This window comes from Lycorma delicatula, chromosome 9 (assembly GCF_047948215.1).
Source record: "Lycorma delicatula isolate Av1 chromosome 9, ASM4794821v1, whole genome shotgun sequence".
NCBI lineage: Eukaryota > Metazoa > Arthropoda > Insecta > Hemiptera > Fulgoridae > Lycorma > Lycorma delicatula.
In genome coordinates, this window is record NC_134463.1 from 63,600,969 (window position 1) to 63,628,962 (window position 27,994).

General features: G+C 28.7%; 1 protein-coding gene across 5 annotated transcripts in view; it reads right to left on the reverse strand.

Annotated features, from left to right (window-relative positions):
• Dic1 (Dicarboxylate carrier 1) overlaps positions 1-27,994 on the reverse strand; it is a 74,195-nt gene that overhangs the window by 40,228 nt on the left and 5,973 nt on the right. For all 5 annotated transcript variants that reach the window (XR_012757585.1, XR_012757584.1, XM_075374483.1 and 2 more), the window contains one exon: positions 11,391-11,543. Coding sequence is in view for 3 of the 5 variants with exons in the window: in XM_075374483.1 (XP_075230598.1) it covers positions 11,391-11,543 (153 nt within the window). In the remaining 2 variants the exon portion in view is untranslated. The remainder of the gene's footprint in view (positions 1-11,390; positions 11,544-27,994) is intronic.

Here is a 27,994-nt window from a genome sequence, read left to right on the forward strand (position 1 = left end):
AGCAATAATTTTCATTTTTACTATTCATGCTAAACAATTTAAGTACCTTGTATGATACAAAGTAAATGTTAATCAGTTTTTTAAATCACTTTCTTATCTTAATTGAACTAAAATTTAACTTCTTTCTTGGATTCTTTTTTTTAGAGTTTTGCAATTTATTGTATTTTTCTTTCATAGTTAACTACTTTCCTAGTTTATAACTCTTACTTTGTAGTTCTTTTTTATTAAGATAACATAGCTACACCTAGGGCAATGCATCTGATAAAATTTGATGTTCTATATTTAGGGAGAAAAAACTCATCATCATCTCTTTTAAATGTTGCAGCACAACCCAAATGAAACTGAATCTATGTCTAGCGTCATCTGGATCATGGATAAAACTCAAATTGGTGGTATACATGAATTTTATATAATATGTATTTTGCAAAACAAACAGGTGTAGAATATATTAAAATTATATAGTCGGATAAATTACATCAATTGATTGAGATGAATGGCTGCTGGTGCGGTTCTTAAAAATAAGTTTCTTAGTGGGAAACTTTTTAGTTGTATTGTTAGATATGACCTTAAGGCATGATGCATTAAAAACAAATTGGTGAGCAAAATAATGATTTTACTCACTAATGTAAATTCATTTTATATTTATAAGAATCGACACTTTTTACGTAAGTCTTCGGACTTCCAAAAAGTTTTCTTTTTGTGAAAAACCCACAATGAAATTTGTTTTTTTTAAAAATTAATTTTCTTTTTTTAATCAATGTAAAAAAATAATAATGTTGACAAAACACCAATTAATTGTTACGTATATGTCTATAAACCTAACTGATTTTTTGTCATCATTTTTCTTTATTGCATTATTTGGTACTAGAGGTTACTAGAGAACTTTGTTCAAAAAATACAACAAATTATTTTTTAGCTGGAAGTTTAAATGACTGGTGCATATGAGCAGCTCACGTAGTCAGATGATTTGCTCAGAGGAACACAATGATCCTGCACATTATACTAACTAGCATCTGAAAGAAAACCACATTCTTCCACATCTCAACATTCTAATCCTTGTAATCTTTTCCCTAATTACAACCCTTCATCACTGCTGTTGACATGTCTTTTTTCTGATCTTAATAACTTTCTTCTACTTTCCAGTAGCCTGTTTTGAAATTTCTAACATAAACATTCACACCACTGACTTTTACTTCATGTTTACAGTCTTATTTTAGTTTTACATTTTCTGATCAATTGACTTTCTTTAGCAGCAGTTATTAATAGAACCACAATTCCCTTTTTGATATGAAGAAAATGACATGTTAAACTTAACTTCTGTCAAATCTCATAAATAATATCTAATAAGAAATGTTTCTAGAGATCCAGAGAAACTGAGAAATCCCTTTATGGTTTCAGTTTCAATGATAGTGAAATCCTGATTTTCACCTCCCCTTGGTAGGGAGGGGACAACAGCTGTTTGTAACACGTTATATGCAGGCAGCTAACAAATGAAGGGATCGAGTATCTTCTGGGATAAGAAGATCCCTTCTACCAAGTGCCAAAAGCCTCTTTCTAAAGTGCCTAAATTAATTATAGAGCATTTATTTTTCCCAATGTTTTTCGGTAAAGTGACAAGCATAAAAACACCAAGAAGTGTGGAATTTTGAACTATTTCGCGTACTCAATCAACTCGTGATCGTATAAAGCGCGTTTCGGTATTGAATATATTTTTTTTTTTACGCGCGACTTTTTCACCACCTGTTTTTGTACCATCTTTCATCAATCTTAATCACCTACCACTTTTCTTGTCTCAATCTTCCACCAAATTTAGATTTAAGTTTCATTGCGTTACAGCATAAGTCGCCGCTCTTTCAGTTAAACTACTATCTGGCACGATTATATGTTCCCAAGCTCGTTCAGAAAGCACTTTATCAGTTTGAGATCTGGTTTCATTATCCGAATAAACTACATCGTGCCACTTCATCTAATTTAATAATGCCTTTATCACTCCTTTTCAATCGTTTATCTAATTTCATACTGGGACCACAATAATTGTAACCCGGCAAATGAGCTTCGAACACTAATAAATCTACAGCTTTATTGACTATAGAACCAATAATACCACATCCTTTCTTCTTATTTTTCCTTACCTTCACATCTATATATATATATATATATGAACATTTTTTTCATTCAAATACATTATTGAAATAAAAATCTAAATGATTCTTTAATGTATTTTAAATTAGCTGAAGTAAGAATGGTAAAATACTTCATTTAAAACAATTTTTTTACATTTTTTACAATAAACAGCTGTTTTTTTGCAACATTTTCATGGATAATGATTCTTTAATGTATCCAAATTTAGGTAGTAGGAATTCCGACTATCAAAATATTTCATATAAAGTATTTTTTTTAACAATAAACAGCACTTTTTTTTAACAAAATTTTCAGGGTTAATGATTCTTTAATGAATCTAAATTAGGTGGTGAAAATTTTCACCCCCAAAATATTTCATAAAACCAAAAAAAAAATAAAATAAATTTATCAAAAAAACAGATTATTTCGCGTTTAATTACGCTAAACCGATTGAATTATAAAATGCACTGTTTTATGAAGTACTTTTAATTTTGTCATTTCATCTGTGTTAAGTGTAGATTTAATTTCATTTTCTATATGTCTTTATGTTAGCGGTCACAAGATCTGTAATTTGACCATTTAATTCAGCACTCATTAATTTTTTTTTTAAGAGGCTCAATTGCATTTGTCATAAACTTTAAAATTAAACACGTCCGCGCCATCAAACACATTACACAATCTATGATTTTGTATATCATAATTTGCATCTTTTGTTTGGGAAAACCCAATTCCTGGAGGACCTGGAATACCTTTTCCACTCTTTCCTCGTTGCCTTTTACTACCTAATCTTATTCGTGTTCATGACATTTCTATATAAAAAAAAAAAAAAAAATTAAAAACCAATAATCTAATCAAATTCAACATCTTTCAATCTGTAATTATGGATATGATTTCGTTTGATACGCTCTTGTTTCCAGCATAATATTCACCCACAAGGGTATAGAATCTAGATACCAATTCGTTTGGATCATCCCAATATATATAGACTGGATTATAATTAAATTGATCATGTAGTCCGCTACTTAAGAAAGATGTGGCTGGTGTTTTATATGGTGAAACAGATCTATCTGTTCGTTTTGGAGGAATAAGCTTTCTGATTACATCGTTATATTTGAAGGAATTATTCGTTTTTATGGTGCCAGCATCTGTCAAGCCCACCCGTTGTTTCAACATTTCATCATAAGTTTGCACATCTGTTTTCTGAACTTTCTTCAGATCTGGATTTTTATAAATTAACAACTCTAAAATACCAGGTGTGGCTGAATATATAAAACCTTTCAAATAAATTTTATCAACTACAAATTTAATTTCTTTATTTCCTAATGTGCTCGTATCTATAGTTTTATCATATTTCACACCATATACGTGATTCATTAATACTTTTGGACCTGTTTTTAACATTTCTAAATATGGTTTTATATCTTCTACAATTTTAATTGTTTCTTGCGTTTCAGAAAGATGTGTAAATGGAGTGTCTGGCATTGTATATGCGGTTTGAGTTTGTTCTAATGGTATAGTTGTTTGTTTAGATTCAGACAACGTGGTTGAACCGCCTACACCTACTACTTCTTCTTCTTCATCATCATCATCTGAAACTTGTAAATATTGCTCCAACAAACTCTGTTCACACCTATCTTGATGTTTTTGTAAATTACCTGACAATCTATCACCCAATTCGCGTCCTACACTATCAATATCAGTTTCAGTTTGAGGTGGTAACAGTGACTGGTTTTGATTTATCTAGTTTTCCTTTAATTTCTTTTATGGGTTCTATTATCAGTTTGAAGCGTTTAGCAAATAAAGCATCTTCTTCAGCCAAACCCAGCAAAAATGCTGCATTTTTACGTTTAAAAGCTTTATTACGCTTATCAATTTCAACTATTTGTTTCTCCTTCTTGTACATTGTTCTAGAACGAAAAAAATTAAAATTCAACGATTAGTTTATTCACGTAAGAAAGCCGCTCCTCAAATCTGAAGATCGACTTTATATGAAAGTACGCTGCATTCGATCAGCGTTCAATCAACAATTAAAAATTTATTGATACCGTTTCTATTGCGACCTTTATTTTTGTCACTCTCTTACCAATAAGTAGAAAACCATTAACGGTTCGCATTCCAAACGTGTTCGCATAATGATTTAAAATCATCAAACGACATGTCAACATTTACGTGTTCATTGTAAATGTGTTGTAAATCTAAACCATCTTGTCTGAATATTATTAAAAAATTACAATTGTCTCGTATCAGTTGTTTTGGTTTTTTAGAATACTTTGTGCTAAATAAAAACAATCTATCTAGATACCAATTCGTTTGGATCATCCCAATATATATAGACTGGATTATAATTAAATTGATCATGTAGTCCGCTACTTAAGAAAGATGTGGCTGGTGTTTTATATGGTGAAACAGATCTATCTGTTCGTTTTGGAGGAATAAGCTTTCTGATTACATCGTTATATTTGAAGGAATTATTCGTTTTTATGGTGCCAGCATCTGTCAAGCCCACCCGTTGTTTCAACATTTCATCATAAGTTTGCACATCTGTTTTCTGAACTTTCTTCAGATCTGGATTTTTATAAATTAACAACTCTAAAATACCAGGTGTGGCTGAATATATAAAACCTTTCAAATAAATTTTATCAACTACAAATTTAATTTCTTTATTTCCTAATGTGCTCGTATCTATAGTTTTATCATATTTCACACCATATACGTGATTCATTAATACTTTTGGACCTGTTTTTAACATTTCTAAATATGGTTTTATATCTTCTACAATTTTAATTGTTTCTTGCGTTTCAGAAAGATGTGTAAATGGAGTGTCTGGCATTGTATATGCGGTTTGAGTTTGTTCTAATGGTATAGTTGTTTGTTTAGATTCAGACAACGTGGTTGAACCGCCTACACCTACTACTTCTTCTTCTTCATCATCATCATCTGAAACTTGTAAATATTGCTCCAACAAACTCTGTTCACACCTATCTTGATGTTTTTGTAAATTACCTGACAATCTATCACCCAATTCGCGTCCTACACTATCAATATCAGTTTCAGTTTGAGGTGGTAACAGTGACTGGTTTTGATTTATCTAGTTTTCCTTTAATTTCTTTTATGGGTTCTATTATCAGTTTGAAGCGTTTAGCAAATAAAGCATCTTCTTCAGCCAAACCCAGCAAAAATGCTGCATTTTTACGTTTAAAAGCTTTATTACGCTTATCAATTTCAACTATTTGTTTCTCCTTCTTGTACATTGTTCTAGAACGAAAAAAATTAAAATTCAACGATTAGTTTATTCACGTAAGAAAGCCGCTCCTCAAATCTGAAGATCGACTTTATATGAAAGTACGCTGCATTCGATCAGCGTTCAATCAACAATTAAAAATTTATTGATACCGTTTCTATTGCGACCTTTATTTTTGTCACTCTCTTATCAATAAGTAGAAAACCATTAACGGTTCGCATTCCAAACGTGTTCGCATAATGATTTAAAATCATCAAACGACATGTCAACATTTACGTGTTCATTGTAAATGTGTTGTAAATCTAAACCATCTTGTCTGAATATTATTAAAAAATTACAATTGTCTCGTATCAGTTGTTTTGGTTTTTTAGAATACTTTGTGCTAAATAAAAACAATCTATCTAGATACCAATTCGTTTGGATCATCCCAATATATATAGACTGGATTATAATTAAATTGATCATGTAGTCCGCTACTTAAGAAAGATGTGGCTGGTGTTTTATATGGTGAAACAGATCTATCTGTTCGTTTTGGAGGAATAAGCTTTCTGATTACATCGTTATATTTGAAGGAATTATTCGTTTTTATGGTGCCAGCATCTGTCAAGCCCACCCGTTGTTTCAACATTTCATCATAAGTTTGCACATCTGTTTTCTGAACTTTCTTCAGATCTGGATTTTTATAAATTAACAACTCTAAAATACCAGGTGTGGCTGAATATATAAAACCTTTCAAATAAATTTTATCAACTACAAATTTAATTTCTTTATTTCCTAATGTGCTCGTATCTATAGTTTTATCATATTTCACACCATATACGTGATTCATTAATACTTTTGGACCTGTTTTTAACATTTCTAAATATGGTTTTATATCTTCTACAATTTTAATTGTTTCTTGCGTTTCAGAAAGATGTGTAAATGGAGTGTCTGGCATTGTATATGCGGTTTGAGTTTGTTCTAATGGTATAGTTGTTTGTTTAGATTCAGACAACGTGGTTGAACCGCCTACACCTACTACTTCTTCTTCTTCATCATCATCATCTGAAACTTGTAAATATTGCTCCAACAAACTCTGTTCACACCTATCTTGATGTTTTTGTAAATTACCTGACAATCTATCACCCAATTCGCGTCCTACACTATCAATATCAGTTTCAGTTTGAGGTGGTAACAGTGACTGGTTTTGATTTATCTAGTTTTCCTTTAATTTCTTTTATGGGTTCTATTATCAGTTTGAAGCGTTTAGCAAATAAAGCATCTTCTTCAGCCAAACCCAGCAAAAATGCTGCATTTTTACGTTTAAAAGCTTTATTACGCTTATCAATTTCAACTATTTGTTTCTCCTTCTTGTACATTGTTCTAGAACGAAAAAAATTAAAATTCAACGATTAGTTTATTCACGTAAGAAAGCCGCTCCTCAAATCTGAAGATCGACTTTATATGAAAGTACGCTGCATTCGATCAGCGTTCAATCAACAATTAAAAATTTATTGATACCGTTTCTATTGCGACCTTTATTTTTGTCACTCTCTTATCAATAAGTAGAAAACCATTAACGGTTCGCATTCCAAACGTGTTCGCATAATGATTTAAAATCATCAAACGACATGTCAACATTTACGTGTTCATTGTAAATGTGTTGTAAATCTAAACCATCTTGTCTGAATATTATTAAAAAATTACAATTGTCTCGTATCAGTTGTTTTGGTTTTTTAGAATACTTTGTGCTAAATAAAAACAATCTATTTCATGTTGACGACCACGCGCAAAGTAATCACAAATACTGTTTTGTTTTTATTTGATTACATCATCAAAAATCATTATTGAATACAGTTTGATTTCTTCTGGTTGTGGGACTACATTCATAATAACCGAGTTATAGATTTAACTGTATCAATTCTAATAATTTTCTAAACAATGGTTGATGAAGGGATTTTGAAAATGTACAAATGTTTAAAGCATATTTCGTTTTCGTGAATTAAAAGATGAAAAACAACATTTGTTTTACCAGTTTGAGGGGCCGCACACAATACATCTTATAGCGTCTGGTAACAAAGAACTATGCCTATTTTTTTGGGGTGATATACCATAGCCTACTGTTGCATTTTCAATGTTAAGTTTAGGTTTCTGTTGTACCTCCTTCATCATGCATCTTTTATGAAATTTTTGTTATTGAAAGTCACTAACATATGTATACAGAAAAAAAATAAAAACACAACTAATTACTCACGACTAAACTAGTGATATCTATCATATAGGTGTAATTCAAATTAATATAAAATAATACATTAAATACAAATGAAACAAGCAATTGAAACTTTGTGGAAACCTATATATGGAAATTAATAAGTGAGTGTCAATAAACTATAGATCTTATACTGTGGCTGATATGTTTACTGTAGTTGAACTAACTGAAAGAAAATGCATTAAATACGAATGAAACAATCGATTGAAACTTTGTGGGAATCTATATATGGAAATTAATAAGTGATTGTCAATAAACTATAGATCTTATACTGCGGCTGATATGTTTACTGTAGTTGAACTAACTGAAAGTAAATGATAAGAACATTTTGCCAAATCATTTTCAAATTCTTCATCAAGATCATTTATCTAATGCTATGTAATCATCACTGTGAAGAGTTATTTTTATATGAAATTCATCTCATTTATAGTGAGCAAAAACTCAATTAAAATTATCAATAAATTCAATTTGAGATTTTTTTGGTTTATTAGCTACCTTAAAGGAATAATTAATATTAAATCTGTGTGTGAAGGTTTTTAGATTCAACTGTTGTAGACATACTGTTATCTATAAATGATTAAAATTTTACATCAATAAGATATTGTGTTTGATGATCAGTTAACATCACTCAAATACATCCTGAATTATAACTTTTATCAAATCCTAACCATCTGACATAGGCTTTGTCGCCTTTTCGTCTGAGTATTTTCTCAATTTGATATACATCCTTATGAATGGTTTTTTGTAATTCCTGTTGATAGAAAGTCCTTTTACGATCTCATTTCTACTATCAATCAATTCATCTGTAACAGGACGAGATTAAGCGTGCATCGTATGTATTTTGAATTTTTCATTCATCCAATTCGGTAAATAACCCTTATCAAATACTTGTTTATGTTTGTTTATGCAAACGTAATTGCCAACTTTAAATTTAATTTTTACAACATCCTTTTTTCTATCATATTTTTTGTTTATATATGCAAGGACTTCCGCTCCATTCGTCTTATTTACATCTTTCGATTTAAATTTTGTAGTCGAATCCATGGTATCGTTATATTCATTGATGAGGGCTTGCAGCATATCAATCCATTTATAATTGACATTTTCTGTAAATTTAGTCCACATTTTTGTTTTCAACGTTCTATTGGAAGCGTTGAACTACGGCGGCTTTTTGTCGTAAAACGTGGAATAATGATTTATATTGTGTAATTCAATAGGGATTTCACTTGCGGATTAAACAATTCCTTTCCCTGATCAATTTTGAAATCTTTCATCTTATGTTTTTCAAATATTGGTCATAAACCGGCCGCTACCTCTTTACCCGTCTTCTTTTTTAACATATAGTGTATGCGAATTCAGTAAAACAATCAATAACCGTCAACAAGTATTTGTAACCCTTTTTGTTTCGAGAATAAGGTATCATTTCGACTGTCTCCTTGGTATAGGTCGTTAAAACCTTTGATTTCAGTCTTTCTAATAGGACAATTATGTCTAACCCGGCTTGTGTAATTCTTTCGCTAAATCGGCTTTAATTGACATTGCTGCTGCTCCGTTCCATACTAGAATAAAAAAATAACACATCTAAAAACATATTACATCAACTCGAATACTACAAATTCTTAAAATCTTAGGGTTATTCGATGATTTGATACATCGCCCGTAAAGAGATCGGACATAATATTTAATGAATTTTATTGGTTTATTTTTATCGTGTCTTCATGAATCGTATATATATAGTTTTTTTTAACCTCTGTTAGGTATTACTTCAACTCTGTTAGGATGAGATGAACAAAAATTTTTGTAGCGTGTGAAAAATGACATGCCTGGGACCTCCGGATGAAAGGTCGAGACACTACCATAAACACCACAGAGGCTGGCAAATCGGCCTCCGATTTGTAAATCGGGATTATACTTTAACTGTTGTTAAATTAATTCTGTATTTAAACTGTTTTTTGTAGCTTATAAATTGTTATTTATAAAAAATAAGCTGTATTTGTAAGAAATTCTTTCATGTGTTATTTCTCAATATCTTTGTCCAACTGCAAACATGTGACATTATATGTGTAATTTGACATGTAATTTTCATAAAACATTATTAAGGATAATTACACCAATAACAACTCTTTATTTATTCCTACTCCAATAACTCTTCATTCCTACTGCTTGAACTATTAACATTTTTAAAAGCAAATTTTAATCTAGAATTTTAACTAAAATAAGGAAAACAAATTTCTCATTATTATAAACCAATTCAGATCAAAAGTTTAAATTAGTCATTAGGGTTACTTCAAAAGTAACTGAAAATTTACCTGTTAAAACTTGATCATAACAGGAGAATGGAAGGCAGTAGTGGACGAGGGTGCGGTACGAGATGGAGTGATTGGGAACTATGGCTTGGGAGTCAAAAACAACAGAGGTGACAGACTGTTGAATTTTGTACAGATCACAAATAAAAGAGCCAATCACCACAAGAGAATGGCTGTCTCTGAAAATAGATCCCTATGGAAGAATCTTACAAGCAGAAGAGATATATTAATTGGGCATCTGCTAAGACTTAAGGAATCCTGGAAACCATTATTAAGGGTGCGATTGAAGAAAGGGACTACCAAGGAAGAGGAAGGCTGGAATATAAGGCAGACCATGAATGACATGAACTGCCAAAGTAATCAACAACTCAAGAGGAAGGGGCACAGGACAGAAGGACTTTGGAAGCTTGCTGCAAACCAATCTATGGATTAATGACTAATTTAACAAAATAAATAAATTTTAACATGATACCTTCCAACAATCTCAATTACAATCTCATTATTTGTCTAGAATGAAATCATTTAAAATAGCCATTTAGAATAAAGAAACAGAATTGAAAGGAGATAAAAACTCACATTCTAAGAGATCTAGTTGTGTAAAATTGAAAGGAGATCAAAACTCACATTCTAAGAGATCTTGTTGTGTAAAATACTATCTCAAACTTTCTCTTCCCCAACAACATAAAAAATATTACACAAAAATAGTTTGGATATAAATTTAATATATTTTGCCTCTTTCAACCTACAGAATTCTTTGCTGGAGATACTAACATTTTTTTATCATTATAAAACAAAACAAAAACAAAAAATTATTATCTACAATACTTTATATGTATTTACTTCAAGTAAAATTAAATATTATAGGCATTAACTAACAAGCACTGAAACTGAATTTTTTTATTTTTTTTTTTATGAAATCTGAAATAGCATTTGAGACACAAGTAAGAAGAACATGTCAAGTAGAAGTAATTTTTTTTTCTTGTAATACTTATAAATTTTACAAAATATGTATTAGATCCAGTTAAATAAAAATTAAATCCAATTTAATTAAAGTCAATTTAGATCTAATTTTATAATGGAAATACAGATGAATAATAAGGTACAGAGGATGGTAAGGACAATAAAGAATGGAAGGCTATAATGTAAATACCAGTTCAAATATTACAACACAACGTGATAGTGGTTCATGAATCAAAAATGTAATTCAAAATAGATTAAAAATAATGCACACAAAAAGCTATTAAAAGAAATAGTGTTATTTTTAACCTACATGAAAAATAAAACTTTTTTATCAGAAATTTAAATCAATAAATGATACAATTAAATTCAACAAAGAAGAAAAACCAGTTTTTAAATTTAATACTTTTTTCAACTAATCCTATTAAATAAAAAAAAATCATCAATGTAAACATTGTATTTCAGAAAATAATAGAAGGTGAACAATTAATAAATGATTTAAAAAAATTAAACTTACCTCATAAATACCAAAACGTGTTGTTGAATAGCTTAGTTGTCGACACAAAGATGCTGACAATCCATTATACAACGCTAACACACCATATTGCCTAACTACATTTCCTGTAACTTTTATTACAGACATTTTTTCTTGTTGAGTTTGTAAGTGAACCTAAAAGAAAAGATACAGAATAACATAAACATTTACAAAAATATCATACTAATGGTTTAAAGAAAACAAAACAATACACTTAAACTGCTTTTGAATTAGTTTTTAACATTTCAAGCTTTTCAGAATCTGTTTGTCAAATTTACAATTACCTTAGATGGGAAAAGTCCAATTACAAATGTAGATAATATCCTTTTCATACCCAAGAATTGCATACAAAAATATAATATTTCTATTGTAACATGTGGTTTGAAGCTGTCGGTTAATGATGTTTCCTTTTCTCTTGAGATGATATTTTTCTGGAGATATTTTCTTCAAAATTCCAGAAGAATTTTTTCCTGATCCTCAAAATCTGAAATGACTTTGCATGTCTTGCAAATATATTCCTGCACCCATACATTGCAAACTTTTCTCAAAAATGGTTTCATTGTTCAAACAATTAAATGTTAATTGAACAACAGTGTTTGCCAGCTACCTGCTTTTTCAACACACATATGGAAGGTTTTCCATAAAATATGTTAAATAAGTTTAACAATCATTCACAGAATGATTCACGGTCAGGATCAGCATTTTCATAAGCTAAACATTTCCACGTCATAGTTTTTTTTTTTTGGTAAATTGCAAAAAAGAATAAAAATAAAAACACACTTCAGCTAGCTGCTTATTACTTCCTTGTATTAAGTAAAAAAGTATTGCGATCGTGAAAAATTTCATTTTTTAGATTTTAACAGAAATATCCATTTTGAGTAGGTTCGGGGAGACATCTGTACGTACGTACGTACGTACATCTCACATAACTCAACAACGATTAGCCATAGGATTTTGAAATTTTTGATTGAGGATTATAGTACATCTAGTTTTGCACCTCCCCTTTTGATTGCAATTGACTGTATCAAAAGTGTCAAAAAAAGCCCAAAATCTAAAAAATTTGTAAGTTTTTTTAACTTCAGTAATAAGACCTCATTGAGAGCTTTTCAACGATATATCATAAGTGGTTATTATTTTCATTGGTTCCAGAGTTATAGCAAAATAAAATTTTAATTAATGAAATATTTGGATCTTGTAAGGGGAAGGCCCATCGGTTTGAATCCAACATCATCTCCTTTTTTTTAATTTAAATATATTGATCTATTAATAATCTCTTGTAAAACAATTTGTATGATAAATAATAATAATTCAATAACAATAAAAATAAAAGAAATAAAAAAACACATCTCAACCTCTTTGAGGTGTGTCCTCAACATTTGCTTACCAGCTTCCAATGCGAAAGATTTCATAGTCCACCTAATCACAATACTTGGAAAGAGAATTATTAAAAGTCAGACTTGAGCAATTATTCTCAATATTTGTAATTTTTTGAAGAGAGAAGGTGAAGAAGGACAAGCAAAAAATTTAAAACAAATTTAGACTCGTGTTTCTAAAGCAACCGATGTATCCGTTACATCCCTTCAGTACATTTTAAAGTAACAAGAACTAGTGGAAATGAATTCAGTACTCCTCATAAAGATGGCCAAGGAAGAAGTTGAAAACTGACCTGGGCAATTTCAACGAAGGTGTTATTCAAGGGACTGTGAATGAGTATTATTTACAACATAGAGAAAGCCATCTAAGGAAACTTGTCATTAATAAAAGAGCAAATAATGTTCGAAGAGAGCATTTGAATGTTCTCATGTGATTATGAAAAATTGAAGCTTCCGATGGAAAAAAGCTGAAAACAACATAAAAATTTTAATTGAAAATGATGATATATGAGATAAAAGGTTGCATTTTCTGCACCGCATAATGTGGTAAAGAGAAGGAAATTGTCCAATTATATAAACAGATGAAACCTATACATTCTTCCCACACGAAGGATCAAGCATGGACAGATGGTTCTTCAGAAGGGTTGAAAGTTCCCATTTCTAAACGAAGTCGAGCAATAATAGTTAATGCGGGAGAAGATGGTTTTACCAAAAATGCCCTCCTAATATTTAAGTCAGGTCAAAAAGGGGCAATTACCATGAAGATACAAATTTTAAAAAATGGGCTGTTTCAATTGCTGCTGAATCTATAATATTATCAACTATAATATAATATTATAATATAGATCAACTGGCTCATAAAAAACAAGATACCATTTTCACATGAAATGTTCAAACCTGAATTGTATACTCCGATAAAACTACATAAACCGCGATTTAAAATGTACAAAACAGATTCTTTCTTTGCTGAAAAAAAGACACACTGTTGTCAGATTACCGCTTTATCATCTGGACTTAAATGCTATTGAGAATGTCTGGACATGTGTTAAAGATTACATTGCCCAAAACATTTAACTTAGAAGACACAATAGAAATGGAAAAAAAAAATTAGAGAAATAAATGTAAACTTCTGGAAGGCAGTTTGCAAAACAAATTATTTAAAACTTGCAACCATGTTAGACAAAATTTCCAAGAGTTTTATGTAAAATTACACGAAACTGATTTCAGTTCCATGGATGTGAGTGGTGATGAAGAGGACATACTGATTGGAGTTGAAGAAACAGTGTAACTTGGAAAGAAATTAAATATGCTGTGTGTTAGGTAATGTTTTAATTTAATTAGTTTAGTAAAAATTATTTATGGAAACAATATGGAAATGATGTAATATTATAATGTGATTAATTTTGGAATTACAGTAAGTCAGTGGTTTTTTAATAAGTTAATTTTTTACATTACTACTAGCATCAATATTTTGTATGATTTTTTTTATTATTTCGCTAACAAATTAGATTCTATTGACATCAAATGAATTAAGATTTATGAGATTATTTATAGCATATGCTTGATTTCTGTAGTGTCATTAATTGTATGTTGGACATAAGGTAATGATTCTTAGAAATAAAAAACATGAATTAATGTCACACAATAAACAATCATACAGCTTGTTTAGAACTAAAATAACGCATAATTAAGACAAGATCAAAGACAGTCTTTCTTTTACTGAAGTAGATTTACGATTATCTACTGAAGTGTAATATTAGGGACAAAAGGAAATTTTTCAAAGGCAAAATTATGGAGCCGAGTATTCTTAACTAAGATTGTAGATGAAGGTTTGCTCTCTGTATTCCTGCCTGTAGACAGAAACTCTCTCTGTTACTGGATCGAGACAACTAAAAGTTCATCCAGCTCATACACCACCACTTGCCAAAAAAACTGTACTAGCAATTCATTTAATGTAAACATAAAATGGTGGATTAAGTTTTCAACACCATCGAAATGCTTTAACATTTTTCTCAACAAAAAATCATTTGAGCAAACAAATTCGCATCTTTTAATTCATGATCTATTTGAATTTTACAGGGCTGTAACCGTAAGTCCTTATTTAAGATTAGGTAGATCAATAGTTCACCGATATTCATGTTTAATTGCAGAACATTTTGGACCATGTTATGGCAGTTCAAACTCATATCAATGTATTCTGGCATTCTAACACTTTTTGCTGCTCCTTTATGTTTTAAATTTAATGTGGACCCAGTTGCCTCCAACTTTTTAAACCAATAAGAACATACAGTATCTGCTCATGATGCAGAATATTGAATTGATTGCATAATAACCTTTGTTCAGTGGTCACAGTCACCATTTTTATAAAACAATTAATATAGAAAGCACAATGTGTACTTGGCCAGTGTTCCATGTTTACTAAATGGCATTAACTGACTGAAAACATATCAAGCAGAGTACACTCACCCAAACATCAAATGTATAACGCAGCTTTTAAATTCTTCCACTTCACTGATGCGCTCTTAACATTAAAAGAATATTTCAAATAAATTACCATATGTTACACTTTACATTTGCTATAATCTCAATAGATTGTAAAATATTTCCAGATTATTCAAATTTATCCATCTGAATTACATCAGTGCTGTCTAATGTGGATGAGTGGATAGCTACTGTAGATTAATTCATTAATTTTATACAAAACCGATATGTTTTTTACTTTTAAAAATTAAATGTATAATTTTTATAGAGTTGCATATAATAAAAAAGAAATATATACTGAAAAAATTACAATGCGTAACATTAATGATGGTCAACCAGCAGAAATTTACATTACAAAATGTTTATCATTCTACTTACACATAATTACCTATTAATTTCAAGGTTAAGAGCTACACGCGTTAACATTGGTACAATTTAAAAAGAAAATAACCTGCAGTAAAACAGAAGAATTAGCTTCGTGTAATAAAAAAATGTAATATAATTCATATAATATTGTTTTTTCTAGGCTTATTTTGACTAAATTTTATAAAATTAAAAAAAGTCATAAGCAAAAAATTCCAACAATAATCCTTAAGAATAAACAAACTATGAACTTCCAAGATAAATTCTAATTATATTAAGTTAATGATGTATCTGTAGCAGCTAAGTGAATCTTTACCGACCAAGGTTTTGCTAATTTAGAGACCAACCACAGATATCCCAACATAATCTGCTGCCAAAATCACCTGATAGTCTTCAAATGTCTGTCTAACTTCTTTATCAGAATTTCAATTTTAAGATACATTGTTACTTTTTCTTTTATGCTTACTTTTTCTGTCCATCTTCTTAAGTAATCTTTTATCTTAAAACTATTAATCATTCCAATACCATTTTCTTTATTCAATTTTAATTTTCTATCAAGTCTTTAGAATATGTAAACTCAAGAGATCGAAGAAGAATGCCAAATATATTTTAAGTTAGTACACATTCTAAATGAAATCATTTTATTTATATTTTTTATAGCTTTAAGTATCGTCAATTTATTTAGTTTGGAAATTCAAGGTTTACATTTTGATTTGGCATGGAATTTCCATACACAAACAACAAATTTTCATATCATATCTCATTTATCAGATGCCAGGAAGGATATCTGTTCATAAAACTTAAAAAAGAAATTATACCTAACTCCATAAAAACTGGGAAAAAGAGGCATAAGGGATAAAAAGTCCTTGAATCTTAAAGAAAAATTCAACAGTAAAGATTTTTGTATCATTTTTTTTTTTTTTTTAAGTATTAGATTTTTGTTTATCTGCTAAAGCAGATAAACAAATTTTAGTTTTATGGAATTAATAAAAGTAAGAAATATTAAAATATATCAATCACCAAACTAATAAAACAAAAAGGTCATGGCCACATTATAATTAATAACAAAAGTACATTTATATATCACCAAACTTAGAACAATTGTCTTAAATTTTCTTTATTTAAGATATGATGGAATAAAATAAAGCAATGTCAAATGCCAAATCAATACATTGCCAAGAAAAACAATTTTTCTGATTTAAAATATTTATAACATGTGAACAAGAATAGCTCTGAATCAATAACAACAAAAATTGGATTTCTTTTAAAAATACCTCATCACACAAACAGCTGTTATTAATAAACAATTCAAAGCAAAATCTCATCCATCAATACTCATAACTGATTTTGTTACAGAGTTAGGATAAAATAATAATAGATTTTTAACTCGGATTTGAATACAGATTTTGAAATCAGTAAATCAAATTTTTTAAATTAACAAAAATAAAATGTGTAATCAGCAGAAAATAAATTAATGAACAATTCCTTTCAAAACAAAATTTTTAATATTGCATCAGTTGGCAGTAAAATATGAGTCACAATAAAACCAATGTGTCAATGCTGACGATTTAATTAAATCTAACATTCAATAACCGTAAAATGTTTCACAGCTTTTTAGAACAAATAATAAATCTGTCCTACTTTCTACTAGTTTTTACATCTCATAAAATATAGATTAACTGCTGCTATTTAATGAAAAAATTCAATTTCTACATTTTAAAAGGAATTAAAGAGTTTAGGGTTCCTAAAGTTATTTTTTAAAAAATGTCTCTTCACACAAACTTAGTCATTATTGCAGCATGCAATATTCAAACCCATTTTACATACATTATTGATTTTACCTGAATTTACAAAGTGACAATGGCTTCAATAATTTTGAATTAACCTTTGATTAATTATTATTATTATAATGTCATAATAAACACAAAATGGTGAATCAGAAAATTATTGTAGGTTCATTCTAAAAAAAAATCTTGTCTTCCAAATTTACGGTTAAAACATTGATTTTATTTTTATTTTCAATTGATGAATTAATTCACAACAGAAGCTTACAATGCAGCTTGTGCATGATAATATAAAAATAGGAATTTGTAGTAGATGAAAAGTGCCTTGGCTGACCAGGATTCGAATCTAGGACCTTTGGATGAAAAGCCAAGATGTTACCACTTTGCCACAGAGATCAGCATCTGCTTTAATCTAAAAAACTAAATAGTAAATAAAGTATGGAAAACATTTTTGTCCAGTTGGGTAATTTTTACTGAGAATTGCAAGGTGATCACCTTTTTTAATCTCTATTCCTAGTTTTCAAATACTTATAACACGGTTTTTGAGTATAACAAAATTATTTTGGGTAATGCAAATGAATCAATTTATTTATTTATTATTTTTTCTTTAGTTTTTGTTTAAAAACTTTAAACTGAAGTACTGTAATACCAAAACTCAGATGAGATCAAATCTGTCCTTAAAAATAGAAAAGGCAAACCAATTTTGCATTTTAAATTCCATAAATTAATTGAATTGATTTATTAAATCAATCAATTTTAAATATTAATTTTGTAAAATAAAATACATTTTTTGAAACATCAACTTTTTAAATAACAGTAGGCTAAATTATTCTAATAAGATATTTTTTCAGTATAATTCTTATTCAATTACAATAAACAATTTTAATTCTTTTGAATAATACTAATAATTTGCTCTAAGTATTCATATGTCCATAAGGGTAGAAGCAGTAGATGGTTTGGATTCTGAAGAGATTATTATCATCACTTGATATCTGTCTAAATGGTACAGCAGTCAAAGATGCTTTCTTCTTTATCAACTGGTCATAGTTCAATCAATGACAGCATCTTTTAATTAAAATCAATTTTTAAATGAGCCTGACAAAATAGAAGAGTAATTAAATTAAATCATTTGTTTTTTTTAAATAACTTACATTACTAAATCACATTACTTTGATTCTGTGGAAGCACATGTTCTTTAAAAATAACAGATTGATTACTACACATTATTTTTACAAATTTATCTTGAAAACAGTCAAAACACAAGCAATTTCATCTTAAACTGTAACTTCCAATTCAAGTCCCATTTAGTAAAAAGTAAATAGAATGAACATGTAAAGTTTAGGCTGGGAAATGCGATTGAAAAACAAATAAATCAACTTTGTTCTATGTTATAGAAAAATCGTCCGTAAGTTGATAGGTTAATATTTTTATTTCTTTATCATGTAATTTTCTATTTAAGCCACAATCACATTTGGTAACATCTTTTTTAAATTTATTAACCACCATATTACCTAATTTCATAGCATTAGTTCAGTTGATTTTTAAATATTTAAAGCAACAACATTCCAGCGAGAATCAAGATAAATGTTTTATATAGTACAACTGGAATCTTCCACATGATACACAATTAAAATAATTAAGTATTTAATTTAAATGATTAAGCATTATATTTGAATAACACAACTAATTTAAACAACACAATAAAGGTTTTATTAACTGAAGTAAAAGTAATTTGTTCAATCTAAATTTAAGTTACTGGGTGTAAAAACTGTTCAGTAATCAGTAACGTGCTGCTCTCATTCTGGGTAAAGATACCCTAATCTCTCACAGGATATTTTTGGGGATAATACCACGGGCTAAAATGCTCCTATGATTAGGTTTATTTGATCATGTGATTGTTTAAATGCTCAACTTTGGGCTGAGATAATTATCAATTCTTTCTAACAAAATATAAATGAAATAACACAACTAAAAGGTTACACACAGTCACAGTTTGTAATTTATAAATATTTTTATGTTCTCTAGACACTAATATGTTTTTATAAAAATAAACATGTCAACAAAATTTTAGAAAGTTAGAAATTTATTATTACCATATCTATTGGTCCTGAAATTTATTAAGCATCATAAATACAATTTTAGTAAAATTCTGGCAAAGCAACAAGGTTTATCATGTTCTTAATAGTCTAAAATATGAATCTGAGGGCATAGTTACTCTTTATCACACAAAGAACAGTAAAAAAAAAAAGTTAATAACAATGAAGTATTCGGTAAATGAAAAATGTAACTGAAGTTACATTAATTGAAATTTAAGTATATAAATATTAATGAGTAACCTGCCAGGCTAGCCTACTCGTCATCATAAAATAAGATAATTTTTAGAGTTGAGAGTTCAAAAGGTTTGAGTCCTTGTAAAGTCCTTATAAAGGAGTTGCTTTTATATGGAGTAGAATGAATAAATGGATCAAAAATGCTTTCAAAAATTTAACAATAAAAATTAAAAGGATTAAAAAAATAAGAATTAAAAAAAAATTTAAATATTCACATATAGAAAATGAAAGATATATTTAATATTAAAAAAATGTTGTGTGAAATAGTTTAAAAATAAATCATGATAATATAGTTCAAGGCAAGGTTATGTCAAGGAAACAAATTTGCTAAAGTTTTCTCTAATCTAACATTACATTCAATAAAAGCTAAAATAAGAAAAAGAAAGGATCAAAACTTAAAATATCAATTTTTTAAACTTTAATTTACAAAACTGAAAATCCACCTGTAACTAGTAATGTTTAATTTAAAAAAAAAGAAAAAATAAGATCCTGTGAATCCGACTTGATAATTAAGAATTTTCTATAATCACTGATATTTATCTATTTTTCAAGCTGTTATTTAAAGGGTTATATTAGATAGCTGATGAGCTAGATGATTAAAAGGGCCCAAATATTTTTATTAAAAATAGTAATTTATTTTCAGCTAATATACTCTAAATACAATTTTGATAATGAAAACAATTTGATCAAGGAGGGAGTCAACTGGGACCCAAAATGTTTTCTAAGAATTTTTATTTTTTTCTAAATTATGCTTTTAACACTGCATAATTTATATGAAGACTGTATATATACAGTGAATAACACTAAAAAAAAAAAATTACTAATGCAAAATAAAGTAAAAAATAAAATTTTCTTTTCATGACATTGCTCTAATACACTTACTTAATTTGTAAATGCACAAAAGTGTGAAATTAGTGTATTAGTACATCTGCAGTTACAATATGGAAGACTATAATGTTTACAGTAAAGAGCCATACATTCATATTAGTAACAGAAATAAAATCAGAGAAGCGAGAGTAAGAGAGAATGAGAGAGAAGAGATTATTACGGCTGTGACAGTATACTGCATTCATAAAAATGAAGGGAGAATAATAAAATTTAATGTGTCCTTGACATAATCTTGCCTTGAACTACATTATCATGATTTATTTTTAAACTATTTCACACAACTTTTTTTTAATATTAAATATAACTTTCATTTTCAAATAAAATATAAAAAAATAAACAATAATAAAAATATTCACTCATACTACAGATGCCTCATAAAATTTAATAACAAATTGCAACAACATATTTCATTATTAAATTAAAAACTGTTGATAAACAGAAAGTTAATGTCATAAGAATGACAACTGTCTTACAGAAGTATATTCATAATAAATAACAAAATTTTACCTAATTATAAAAAAAGCATTCATTAAAACGTGCAGTTCAGTCAGATACAATATCAAAAAGTAATCTCAATTCTGAAATATACTTTTATCAAAAACATCCTATCGACAAAGAACAGTTTTACTGCAAAAATGTAAATTCAACTACTTCAGTTTTTAGAATTTTGTGAAAGTGCTTACATCAAATGAGTAATAATATCAGAGCAAAAAAGTGTATTATTGAAATATTTATCGAGTGTATATAATTTATAAAGGTTTATTTTTTTACTAATTTTTGATTAGAAAAATATAGTACCAACCAATCTTATACCACATTAATTAAAAATTTCAATAAACTTTTTTAACAGTGCCCAGAATTACTTAAAAAACATATACACTAAAAGATTGTGCAATAAAATTCAGATAATAATCATTAGAACTACAAAATTAATCTATTGTATATCAGTTTAAAATTTGACAAAACTATTTTTCTTGAGCACTATTATTGCTATAATATTTATTATTAAAAGTTAATTTATCACCCAGCAGTTTAAGATCTGACAAACTAATCTTACCAGGATTGTTCAGAAAGTTTTTGGCCTGATACAAAGATGGTGCAAATATGACAAAATGACTTTATTATTTATAAAATATGATCCTTTAGGTGGTGTGTTGCAAATTTTTAGACATGTGAATTAAATTGTTTGTTTGTAATCATTGAGTAAAACACACAGGTTTTGACATTTCTGAAAAACAATTAAAATTAAAGTTATAATAAAGTATTTTGTTTTAAAACGTTTAATTCTGATGACATACAAAAGGTTTTACGAACCACTTCAAAGGATTTTTTCCCTTTGTTTTTGGCAGTAAAAAAGAGGGCTACTGAATTTAAATATGGTTATTCATACTTTCAAGATGATGGTCAGGATGCCCAAAAACTGCTATGATTGACAAAATTGTAACAAAAATCCACAATGCCATATTAAATAATCACTGAATGAAAGTATACAAGTTTGTTGACATCTCAACATCTTGATATACCACCATGACCACTACATTTTGCATGATATTTTGGATATGACAAAACTCTCTGCTCGAAGGGTGTCATTCCCAGAGTTTGTTTGATGTTTAATAACAATAAATGAAACACATGTTCACTATTACATGCTAGAGAACAAACAGCATTCCAAACTAAGGAGCTGGTGAAAGTGTGCTAAAGCGAACGAAAAAAATTCCATCTGCAAGCATAATCACTGCTGTTTTTTTGAGATTTTTGTGGAGTGGTGCTCACATTACAGACTACTTGGATAAAGGTAGGACCATCACTGGAGACTATTACAATTCACTACTGGTTCTACTGAAGGGGCCAAAAAGAAAGTGCTGTTTCACAAAGAATGGGCTGTACACGTCTCGAGTTGTTACTGTAAAACAAAAAGAATAACACTTCCACATGAGCTAGATTTAGATATCAGCAATTATTTTCTCTTCTCAAACATGAAGAAACGACTTGCTGGGCAAAAATTCACTTGAAATGATGAGGTCAAAGTAGAGACAACCATTTTTTCAACTACGTTGAAAAATAAAAAATAATTTTTTAAAATCTTGTGTTTCTTTGTCAGAGCAAGAAGAAAATTTCGAACAGAATAAAAAAAAATTAAAAATACATTTTCTTTTACATAAAAGAAGATTCGATAATTAATATTTAAAGCAAAATTAAATGGTTAAGCTAATTAATGTAGCAAGTAAAATAAAAATGTATAATGATTTAATTTTTCCTAACCAAAGAAACAATATAGTTCATTAAAACTTCTTTTTTTGTTAAGTTTTCTTACATAACTGTCTAATGAAAAAGTTCCAATAAATTAAAAAATTCAAGTTATATTAATAAAAAAACCATCGATGATATTTCAAGGAGAAAATTTAGAAGAAATGAGAAGTTTGTCTTTTTATACATTATTATACTATTTTATAACATATCAGCTGCTCATTGCAATACAGCAACTTATTTCAGATTCTCATCAATTAGTGCTCAGAAAGTCATGTAGTTAACTAAGATACACTGAATACATGAGCGGCAGATACTAAAACAAAATTACTAACGCTAAGCGAATGTATTTTTTTTAATGTTTGCAGAAAAAGCCAAACTAATGGATAGAAATGCCTATGACCTAAATTTGGATTTTTTGCTTCTTACAAAATCTAAACTAGTTGAACCTGAATCTTCCAAAATAATAAACAAGTAATTGTTGAAATGAGTAATATATGTTGATTTATTAGTGTCCTTGAAATTTTTTTTTTTAAAGTTGAAAAAATTTAAAAGTATATATTTATATAAATCCACCTTTATAACAAGTTTTATTATGGCAAGTAATCCATAATATGAAGAACTAATACGAAATAGTTCTGACCAATATTTCTAAAATAGAACCTTGTGAAAAATTTCTACAAAATTTTGGCAATTCTGGTTTTCTTTCGTTTTATAATTTCACTACAAATTTCACTTTTTGGTTTGAATATCAATAAATATGTAAAAAATTATAAATTCACAAATTATCTATGAAAAATAAATTGCTGTTGGAATTACGTGTAGAATTTTTCTTAAAATTTTTTTTTTTTTTTGTTTTGGGCAACTTAGAATCTACATTTTATTTAACTTCATTTACACAAATTATTAAAAATATTGTTTTATTCTGTGAAAATAAAATTTAGTATTCCACATAAAATAAACAAACCAATTTCTAAAACTTATAATATTATACAATACTTTTAGATTAAATAAATAAAAATCATACACAGCAACTTCGCTAAAGCCATAGTAACCTTTCAAGATTAATGAGTTAAATTGTTAAACATAATTAATAAATCAAATAATTTTTCCCTTTCTAATTCAAATCTTTTTTTTATTTTTGACACCTTTCATATACATCTTCCAATTGTGCAATTAGAAGATGTGCATGATACAATAATATACACACATCCTTCCCCATTCTCTTATCCCTTGGCCCCTGCCTCTTTCTTACTTCTGGCATTTCCATTACTTCCCATTCTATATTTTCAGTCTTATAATGATTGCTCTATTCTATTAATTTTGTCGAATAACTAACCCCTTGATATTATATCGCAGTTGGATGTATTTTTTCTATACCTTAAATTCGCTGGTTCATATTTTTAATAAATAAATATGAATATAAATATACATTATGTAAATATGAATATTACATTATTGATAAGACATGAGTTGAGGAAAGCATATGATGTCAGAATGAAATGTAAATCTAGAATGAACAATACATTAATAATTAGAAAAATAATAACAATAAAATATCAGCTGGTAAAATATGCTAGATGAATATAAACAAAAATTTATTTACTTTTACAAATGAATAAGAAGAACAAGATAGTTTATGTATTTATAAAAGTAATTAACTAGCAGACCCAGCAATGCTTTGCTGTTGCCAACTGAACATTATGTAAATTAACACAATTTAACCTTTCACTTTATCCCTTTTTCCCTTCTTCAGTTTTCCCCTATCTCCCTTTTTACCTTTGTGCTTTGTGGAAAAAATTATTCACCTTAAACAAAGATTTGCCTACTTTTATCACTACAGTCAATATATTGGTTACAATACCAATAACAAATTAATTATCAATAAACCATTAATAATGTAAGTTTATTGGAAGTTATGAGAAGCTCAAAATAAAATGTTCTTGATTAAATTCTTTACTATAATATCAAAAGCTACAGCAACTAAACAATACATTCACAGGAATTCATCCACGTAAGACTACTCAAGCAAAAACTTGTGCATTTTTAAGTTACTTTCACTAATAAACATAATAATAACCAAATTTTACTAATAAATCAAATATGCTGATCTCCATTGGAGAACAGTAGTATCTCACACTTTGTTCTGATTTTCCCACAACTTCTAAAAAAAATTACATCACTAATAGTTTTTAGTAAGTTAGTTTGGTAATTGATAAAATCAGTATATTGGTTGTGAAAATATAATTAATAAATAAAGCCAGGTAATCTGAGGTGAGCTCAAGACCACTATTTTTAATATTTTAATGAAATAATTATTTTGTTATAATTAATAGATGTTTCATTTACTGATGATTTTCATTGATCGCCACTTTCACAGAGATCTCTGCTTCTTCAGAACATTTTTTTAAAATAAATTTAAAACATAATTAAACATTTTAAAGCACTGAGATAGATGTTTGTTATCTCAGTAACTGAAATAAAATATACATTAGTTAGCAAACATCTACCTCTAAAATTTTAATTAGCTTGTTATAAAAAAAATGCATTCTGAAGAAACAGATCTATCCAAAACTGATCAATAGAGAGCACAAAAAGGAAGGTATAGCATGTAAAACAAATTAAATTCAACTGCGGCTACAATGCATTTTGTTTGTAAACCATTCATCACATACATGCATGCATATGCACATACACAACATGAGTGTAGGCACACACATACATATACACACACACACACACACACACACATACAGAGAGAGAGAGAGAGAGAGAGAGAGAAAACACATCTACAGACACCCTTACTTTAAATTCTGCCACTAAGTTGATCATATCACTTAAATGATAACTTATATAAATAATTATTAAACCAAACAATTACAATTTTAAGTTTAGTTAGTGAAGCATTGTTTTTAAAAACTGAATTATGATATCATATTGATTAAATTTTTTACTGTAAATTACTCTTATCATTAAATTTTTAAATTATATTTCATACATTATCAGTTAATACCTACCGAATAATAGATGATAATTTTTAATAAAAACAGAATATTTCCTATCAGTCTAAGTTGTTTAGTTATGCATGTAATTCTATTCCATGATTTGGTGAAAATTACAAATTAATTAATTTATGCTACAAAAAAACTTTTTAACAAATAGAAGGAAACAACTGATAATTACTCAATCTTAAAACTCAAGAGATTTTTTAATTTACATTAACTCTAGAAAAAACTAACTCAAAGTTCATTTAAGCAGACTCAGGTTGTATGGCATCATTTAAGATTATAATGTTTTTTAAAAAATTATTTAAATTCTCCACAGTGGAATATCCTATTCAGATTCAATATTATAATAGAATATGGAATCTTTTTTTACATTTTTAAACAAATATATAGAAAAGGTGAACAGAACATACACATAACTACAACCATTGCTATGAATTCCATTTAATGCATGGTCCAAAAAGAACCAGTAATTATTTTTTTAAATTAATGCAAAAGCACTTATTCATGCTAATTTCATGGATAAACGTTGTGCAAATAGCATAAATTATACTAACAAAGTATTATTTAATATATATGATGAATTATCAAGCAAACAAAAGAAATTTTAAAAATTGGTGAGTTTAATCAATGAACAAGTTGAAATATACAATGGTAAAACTTGAAAAAAAAATGGCTGAATCTCAAAGTATTTAGAAAATTTTTGATTAGTACAAGGATAAATCAATAAATGGTAATTTTGCTATTATACGCAGCAAGCAGTTCTGAGCTGGATGGCGGAGTGGGGGGATAATGTTTGGTGTATTAGAAAGGGGGAATCAGCTTGGTTAGCTCCTCTGCTCTGTTCTGCGGTCAGTATAGCCAAGAGTGAGCAAGAGGTTCTGTCGTCTGTTTTACAACATATAAACTTTTTAACTAATGAAGGTGTTAAACCTGCAGAAATTTTAACTCGTTTAAAGGTACAGTTTGGGGACGCTACACTGTCCCAGAACTGAGTGCATATGTGGTACAGACAATTTAAGGGCAGGCGAGAAAGTGTAGAAAAGGAAAGTCATGATTGATGCCCAAGGTCAAATCTCATAGCTGAAAACATCCGTGCTGTTAGAGCTTATGGAAGGTGATCGCTGGTTAACTGTTGAAGAAATCACATCAGAAGATGGTATTAGCTATGGGAGTGCTCATTCTATTACCACTGATCATCTTGGCTTTAGAAAAATTAGTGCTTGATGGGTTCCAAGGTTGTTGACCAAAAATCAGAAACTGGTCAGGTTGGAAATCTGGTGAGAGACTTCTGAATCAATTTTGGCAAGAAGGGGGTGATTCTTTGAGACACAACATCACATGTGATGAAACATGGGTCCATCATTACACTCCAGAGTCAAAAATGGCGAAGGAAGGATGAGGAATGCCTAGTGAAGGCTAAAACCCGTCTGACAGCTGGGAAAATTCTTGCAACAATTTTTTTTGACTAAGGCGAGTTTTACCCATTGATTTTCTCCACAATCAACAAATGGTGTATGTGACTTACTATTGCCACCTACTAAGACAAAAGACAAAGTATGCCCATCAGAGATGTCATCCTTCTCCATGACAATGCCAGGCTGCACACCAAGATTCTGACAAGGGTTAAATTGGAAAAAATGCACTGGAAAACCCTCAACCACCCTCCCTACAGTCCAGATTTGTCTCCCTGCGCTATTTTTTATTTGAGCCCTTGAAAGAATCACATGGAGGGTAACGATGAAAAAACAATGAAGATGCCGAGAAGCACGTGTGCATTTGGTTGATGACTCGTCTGTAAACATTTTATGAATAAGGAATATTCAAGCTTCCAAATCGTTGGAAAAAGTTTGTAGATTGTGCAGGAGACTATATAGAGAAATGATGAATGTATGAATTGTGTATATTATTAATCAATAAATTTATTTAAAAAATTACGGTTTATATTTAATTCACACTTGTAAAACAGAAGAATAGCCTAGAAATATTGATTTACTAAAAATTTATTGATTTACAATAAATATTAGATGCTGTTAAAAAATAAAACAGTATTGAAATAAGTAAAGAAAAAATATTAATATTGTCACCGGTTGAAAAAAAAGTAACAGTCTAATC